The sequence below is a fragment of the Phalangium opilio genome, unplaced genomic scaffold (assembly GCF_054372755.1).
Source record: "Phalangium opilio isolate 3A_F unplaced genomic scaffold, DU_Popi_V2 ptg000093l_1, whole genome shotgun sequence".
Taxonomy (NCBI): domain Eukaryota; kingdom Metazoa; phylum Arthropoda; class Arachnida; order Opiliones; family Phalangiidae; genus Phalangium; species Phalangium opilio.
The window spans coordinates 1,491,498-1,499,672 of record NW_028324198.1 but is presented as its reverse complement, the minus strand read 5'-3'; the positions used below and the strand labels follow the sequence as shown (position 1 = coordinate 1,499,672).

Sequence of the window (8,175 nt, the reverse complement as noted above, 5' to 3'; positions counted from 1 at the left end):
ATTAATTGAAGAATATTTTAGAAAAGGTGGCAGCTAATTAAAAGGAGAATATTTTGGAAAAGGTGGTAGCTAATTAAAAGGAGAATATTTTGGAAAATAAGGCAGCTAATTAGTAGGAAAATGTTTTGGAATAGGTTGCAGCTAATTAATAGGAGAATATTTTGGAAAAGGTGGCAGCTAATTAATTGGAGAATGTTTTGGAAAAGGTGGTAGCTAATTAAAGGAGAATATTATGGAAAAGGTGGTAGCTAATTAAAAGGAAATATTTTGGAAAATGAGGCAGCTAATTAGTAGGAGAATATTTTGGAAAATGTGGCAGCTTATTAGTAGGAGAATGTTTTGGAAAAGGTTGCAGCTAATTAATAGGAGAATATTTTGGAAAAGGTGGCAGCTAATTAATAGGAAAATCTTTTGGAAAAGGTGGCAGCTAATTAATAGGAAAATCTTTTGGAAAAGGTGGCAGCTATTTAATAGGAGAATTGTTTGGAAAAGGTGGTAGCTATTTAAAGGGAGAATATTTTGGAAAAGGTGGTAGCTAATTAAAAGGAGCATATTTTGGAAAAGGTGTCAACGAATTATTGGAACCAAACCAAACCAAACCTGAACTAACCTAACCTAACCTAACCTAACCAAACCCAACCTAACCTAACCGAACCGAACCGAACCAAACCGAACCGAACCTAACCTAACCTATCCCACCCGAAACCAAAATATTAAGATTTTAATTTAAAACTTAAAGACGTTGATGGAACTACCATTAAGACTGTACTTCATTTTAAGCACAATTTGTTTATTAGTTCTATATATCTCTTGCCTTGAAAGGAATGAAAGTGAGCGTTTTAATTAGTATCACGGAACATTTACTTTTAATATTATTAACATACCTTTCGGAGATTCGAACGAACAACCTATCGCTTCGCAGTCCAACATCGTATCCACTACACCACCGAATCGCTGACGGCTAAAGTGTTTCAAATTATATTCATGTATTTTTTAGGGGCATATTCGGACGATTGGGATTTCGGTCCATCGGGAATATAGCCATTGGGCTGGAAATCTAAAATCATTGCGGGATATTCGGTCGAATGGGATTTCGGTCCATTGGGAATTCTGTTGAAAGGGACGATACCAATTTTGAAGGCTCGAAGGCGATATCAAGCCTAAAAAGGCTTTGCCTGGGCTCGATTAAGACACGAATTCAAATTTGAATCTCTTTCGAGTGCTAGTAGAGATCATTTAAAAGGAAATCCCGCAAACCAATAGGCAATTTTAAAAATGACGTCTTGCTAGAAACCAGGAAGAGAAAAATGTCTTCCATCTCTGCGTTTCCCTCAGGCTACGCCTTTTGTATAGGGGACTTTTTAAACCTGGATTTTTGGTCAGATCGCTTAGCAGCGGGTTTTTTTGGGCATTATTTTGCTCTACCCATGTATTTTATTTAATTTTGAGAAGGATTTGGGACAAGTATAGACATTTTAAAGCTCGTTAATAAGGCCTACTCGAATAAATAATTTTGACAAGTGGAAATGTTCGAATCCGGAATTATTAAGGCATAGACTCGGCTCGAAAGCCAGAAATGAAGGCTCGCACACCCCTTGTTTTAATCAGTGTTTCATAATATTATTACTAGGAAATAGAATAAGGTTACTTGGAAATAGAATAAGGTCTTATAGACCGTCAGCTTGACAATAGTAAGTCACGTCTAACCATTAATTTTAATCACTTTTTATTTTGGATAGTATAGACAAATAGTGGAAACGCGACAAACTGAGCCCATTAAGAGAAGGGTATTCTTTCATCACCGAGAAGTTATTCATACGGAAAAAGAACAATTACAAGACGCGAAAGGATTGAGCCTGAGATTTTTATGGCCGATTTTCACCGTTTTCATTTATGGAATCGTACTATCAGCTATTGCAATACTGGTTGAATGCATTTCGAAATTTTTAAGTCAAAAACATGAAAACAACAGAGTGATTTCATTTCAAATGAAATAATCTAGGATTGCTGCTTGCTTGACTATGAAAATAATTCAATATAAATTAACAGATTCTCATGTCTAATTACCAATTTATATTGTTTCATTCGTATGTATTTAACAATTTTCAAACATAAAATATAATTATATTTGAATCCAAAATAAAAGTCCTTAATGGCAAAACTGTTCAAAATTTAATTTTACATTTGCGAAATGCTTAACGTGATTGCTTAAAAAGGTATTTGGTATTCAATATTGTGCAAATTTATAAGAAATATTGCTCATTTGTTGAACTGATTAATAAAGTAAAACTGAGATTTTTCTCAACGTAAATGACTGTATTTCTGAAAGTTATCCTTAATAACCCCGCGATTGAACCGATACCACGAATATTTTCTAATAGCATTTTTCCCGTTCCTTGCTTCACTAGACTGTCATGCGTCTACCGCTTGGTTAACCAAAGATTTATGGCAAGTTGTGACGCGATAACCATGCAGAATTTCGGGTCTTTAAAATTAGCTAATTGGGAAAAGAATCTATCGGCGAGAGGACTTTGCTAAGATAAAATGACGTTGTATTTGTGATTACGCTTTATTTTGATTAGATCCTTTATGTACAGGTTATAAATAATAATAGTCAGTATACAGTACAGTACAGTATAATTTTCGTATACAGTTTCAATCTTGCATTCCATAGATAAAGTATAAGCCTTCAAAAGTTCTAAATGTTTCGTTATAATAAGGATGTTTAGCAGTTCAAGAGCGAGGCTAGGCATATATTTACATGTTATTGTCTTTGTTAAGATATAAAGTTCAGTTGAATAAAAACAATTTAGTTTCAGTTTTAAATATGTCTTATGTGTTAAAAGTCTGACGCTTAACAAATAAAATAAAAGTTACGATGTCTGAACTTGATTATATTTAGTTTTTCCATTTTAAAAACGAAAGCAGGAAAATTCCACATGATATTCCCTAAACTATATTGATCATTGACGAGTTCCAACACTTAATTTCTCGTTGGCCCTGTGAGAGCTATCGTAGTCAAACTAACCAGAACACGTTTTTACCTAATAAACAAATATATAATGTGCCAAAAAAAACTGATAAATCCACAGTTATACATAAAATGTTACAAAATTCGATTTTAAAAATAGTAATTATTTTTCAAAAACAGTTTAAATGTATTTACAAGAAGCGTGCAACGCCAAGAAAGGTTTCATTTGTACATCAATGTTAATATCGAAGATAGAAAGATGATATCTGAAGATATCGTGTTAATAAAACATTTGGCGTATTTATTATGTATAATTTTTAAATTCTAATACTCCCAAAATTTTGTGAAGTTTTGCCCATTTAAAATATAACACGAGAATAAAAATTTGCATTATACGTTTTTGAGAAAAGCATATTGAAACATTTCATATTAGAGATTCTTTACTCAATGCTTAACAATAATTGTAACTTATCTTTTAGTGGCAAATCCAGAAAATTAACTTTTCCCATATGAAATTAGGAATTAATTTCATTTAATATATATTAAATTCACTGTTAGCAGCACTAGTGTGAACTTTTATAAAAGGTTTTTTATAACAATCATGAAGAACTAACAATAAGATTATATTAAAATATAATTAAAATTGAAAACGTAATGGGATATAATCATAAGGAAATATTCTATATCATGGTCCCGTGCGGTCAATCAGTCTCTATATCAGGTTCTACTGATTGAAATTAAAATAGATTTTGGAAAAATATCTCGAAGAAAGTGACGGCGAAAGATATTGACATCAACAAAAAGAGCATGTAGAATGGAACGACGATGCTACTGATGTCAATATTAGTCGATTTCTCCATTGGTTTCTTCCAGGTAACAAAGTCCATGGGATAACGGGATTCAAAGTCAAGATAGTTGAAAGTTTTACTTTCGAACAGAGTTTGAACGCTAAAACATTACGAAAATAGGCGGATAAAATATATCAATTTCGATCAAATAAAATATGGGTAAAAGTTTGAAAGTACATAATCTAATAAAATAAGGTCATCAGTGACTTTTATATTAAAACCTCTAATCATATTCTTTATACCAATAATATAAATAGGTAAATATTTTTGTTTGCTTGTATGTAGGTGTAATTTTATAAATTTCAGATAGGGATGAACCGGTACCGATACCATATCAGTATCGGCACCAATACTCGGGGATTCCCGATAGTATCGGATCGGTTGGTTTGATACCGATACTAAACCGATACTAGTTTACAATGCGTTATATGGCGCTACATGACATTTTTAGGTCTTTTAGTAACGTAATGATGGAGATAATATCTCATTTCTATGAATTTCAATCGTGACGAGTTCTCATTTAAATAAAAAGTACCGGAATTCAGTTTATCTAACAACTAACTAATAAGCGAAAATTTTTCTAAGTTCGCGCCTACTACTCTATCGGTATCGGTTGAAGTATCGGGTTTTGGATCATAGTGAGTAAATATCGGTATCGGTTCATGTTTGTACCGGTATCGATCGGTATCGGGTTCAGATTTATAAACTTCTAAAAATTGTTTTACTAATAAAAACTGCGCTATCGCTGAGTTTATATTTTATTTTGATTATGCAAACTATGTGTTACAACGACAAAATTTGTAAATCATGATGGCCGAAAGGACTTTAGATACAATGGGCGCTTGCCATACTCTATAGTCACCTTTCGACCAATTCTCTTAAGTTCGACATAGAATTTCTTATAACCTCGAAAACTAATTTCACTATCAACAAGTAATGTAGGCTTTAAAAATATTTTATTATTTTTAAGGTTAAAATTCTTTGAAAAACTCCGAAGTTAAAGTGGTGCTTCGCTGCTTTATCGGCGTTAATTCATTATTTGTTTACATATACATAAAAATAAACGACTACAACAATATAAATCATCGGTAAAATCTTCCCATTTCTCATTACATTTTTCCCATTTCTCATTACATTTTGATAAAGGTTGAAATTATACGCGAGTATTTAATAACAGCGAATTGAAGTGCTTAAATCGAGCATGTTAGATTCGAGTTTTTCCCAGTATAAAAATCTATGTTCGATCAAATAACCCAATTCCACCTATAGTTGATGAAAATATGATCGAAAGTACTTAAATGCTATGTTTTTGCTCAAAGTTTTATCAAAATAAGGAGTTTTAATACTGAATCAAAGATGGATCCCAAGAAAATGAATTTAAAAAGAACTTGATACAAAAGTTCTATAAAAGGAAAATTTATGAAAGTTCAGTCTATTTAATCAATAGTATTTTGATTCGTATTTCGCACAAATGATATTTGATGTGTTTTAATCTTCAATTATTTAATGAAATGTGCTTCATACTCTCAAGAGGTATGCCTTAAAATTAACCTGATTATCACGTGATTCTTGTTCCCTAAACGGTCTTCCCTGCTATTCGTCTTAAAATTAGTTTTCATTAAGAAAGGTAGGAATCAACGTAAAAATAATGCTGACCTGGTTTGTCCGAATTCATCGAGTTCTGGAAAGCTAGTGATCCAAGAAGTATTGTAAATTACGCTCAAATAATCAAAGCGGACTTGTTCTTTAGAAAAATAAAAGCCCCCTTGGTCAGCAAAAAACGCTTTATTAGAGGGATCAGAGTTCAGAACTTCTCCGAATAGCCACATTAGATAGGTTTCGCTTATAATCAAGGCTTTCTCCCCTGAAATAACTGGAATGTAGCCTTCGAAATCCAGAAGGTCCATCAGAGTAATGAAATTTTCGCCAGTCAACCCTTCGAACCATTTCTTTACAACCTGGTCTTCGTTAGCCTAGAAGCGAAAAACAATGAATAATAAATCAAAACAATGCATTACTGAATATGAGAATAGAGTAATATAATGAAAATGTAAAGAAGATAGTTGCACTTGTGCTATAACGTTGTTGGGATACTGAAAATAACGGTTTCATGCCGCCAAAGTGGTACAAAAGAGAGAGGGAAGTGTTCTTACCAAAACTCTAAGAGCAGCGAAAGCCCCGCCTCCTTCAATAATTAAAGGAGGCACTCCCGATTCAATTAGGTCCGATAGGGTATCGATGTAATTGTAACTCTCGATCGTGAACTCCGTACACAAGTAGCAACCGAAGAAAAACAGAATGAAAGTCAGTCCGATGATCCACGACGAAGCAAGCAAACGAGGTGTCATTTGGGGCAAAACGACAGGAAGTGCTAGACAGTGAGCCGAAAATTAAATACTCTCCTACTAAGTTTTTTTTGTAGCAAAAGTAACAATTACCTTCATTACACATTAAGGCTGAGTAATGCCAGATATTTTCCACTGTATCGTGTGCCATACTCTTGAAAGACATGAATTTGTATCGGTTCATTGCGAAGAAATATAATACAAGCAAAACTGACACCATAAGAATGCTCAACCCGGTTAATGTCACTACCTAGAAAAACTCTGATGAGAATTGTACGCGTTTAAGCTCACTTAAGAAGAGTAAAATTCACTATATTATCCAAAGCTAGCAAAGATAAGGAAGTAGAAACGACTTTTTTAAGACCAGTGGTCACGATTATCGTCTTCGCAGTTTCGAATGGCGAGGATGGGCTGTAATTAGGCACCAGGTCGGCGAAGTAAGAAAGTGGTACCGGAAACATAACGCAATGTTTATCCTAAATAAACTCAAAATGTGGTAGTGCAATTTATAATTATCGTAGAACCCTTCTAGCCGAAAATGTTTCACTTACATAGAATTTTTCTGGATTCTCCAAACCTTGTAACAAATCGAAATACCCAATTTTGTGTTCGTTGAAAAGCGTTCTGAAAGTGGCGTACAATTTAAAATTCGACAGTATATTTTTTTCGGAATGCACCTTATGTTGAACGCTCTTCGTAAGTAATCCGCCGTGTCTGCGTATCTTGACACTTGATTAGCCATTGTCCATGTTTGCTTCGAAACACATTTAAAATGAAAACTACGTTTTAAAATTATTTTTAAACTTGAACTATAGTACCTCGATTGTGCCGTAATTTGCCGGGGATTCTTGCGTGTATCTATTGAGTTGAAATTCACTTAAAATGTTTTTCTAACGCTGCTTATTATCAATTATATACCTGTATTTATAAAAACGATATTTTCCCAGAAATTCCATTTCATTTGTTCCCATTTTGTACGTCCGCGAAATCTAGAGTGTAATATATGAAACCGTCCAAGAGTGTATGTATATAATATTTTTCAACGAAACAAACTGAATATTTTGCTTTGATTATACGTATAAATATGAATTTTTACCTATCCTTGGAATGGGCGAAAAGCCACATTTATAAAAAGTATCTTTGTAGACAAAGACGAAAAAAGTAAAAGATGAATGTAGAAAATCTATTGCCTGAAGTGGCAGATATTAAAATTTTCACCTTTGAAGACATGATTATAAACATCAATTATTTTAAAAACTTTCTTATCTATCTTTAATTGGTAGTCTCGTTTAATTTTCTCCAATTGGTAAGTGATTAACTATCTTAAATTGGTGATAAATTTTAATTATCTTTAATTGCCGATCAATTTTAATTATCTTTAATTGGGAATAAATTTTAATTATGTTTAATGGGCAATCAATTTTATAATCTTCATCTGTTAATCTAGTATAAATATATACCAATTTAATTAGGTATAATCTGTACATGCTACATTCTCCAGTTTTTGGTCAAAATCTGTGATTAATTTTATGGAAAACCACCCTTAGCAACTTTATTTTTTTTTTAGTCGGACCCTATACGCTCAATAATTCGCACGAAGAAAGAACTGCCCGTTGTTTAATAAAAAGTACAAAACCAACGTTATCCAGACTAACATTTGTAGAAAGTTAAAATACAATGCCACAATATTTTTTTAGGAAATTGAACACCAATCTCGGTAAATTTTGGGCAAAATTTGTGTGTTAAACTGAAAAAAATATCTTGAATAACTCTTTTTATTGCTCATAATGTTATTCAAACAATTAAAAAATATTTTGCATTCGTATAACTTTAAAGTCTGTGTTTTTGAAGCTTTATATGTAATGTTTGGTCGTTTAAATGTACCCGGTTCATGAACTCAACATCAACATTTCTATTGTGTCAAAAAATATATTCAATATAATTGAATAAATCATGTTGAGTTTAATTATGATATTTTTCCAATGAAGTTAAAAGGTTTTTCCAAAAATTG

General features: G+C 32.5%; 1 protein-coding gene across 1 annotated transcript; it reads right to left on the bottom strand.

Annotated features, from left to right (window-relative positions):
- Positions 1-3,708: 3,708 nt before the first annotated feature.
- On the bottom strand, positions 3,709-6,270 carry LOC149640181 (uncharacterized). The gene is made up of 4 exons (XM_089850647.1): positions 6,258-6,270; positions 5,973-6,190; positions 5,476-5,792; positions 3,709-3,919 (listed from the first exon to the last, which is right to left on the bottom strand). The coding sequence occupies exons 1-4, from the start codon at positions 6,268-6,270 to the stop codon at positions 3,709-3,711; spliced, it is 759 nt and encodes a 252-aa protein (XP_089706773.1).
- Positions 6,271-8,175: the final 1,905 nt, after the last annotated feature.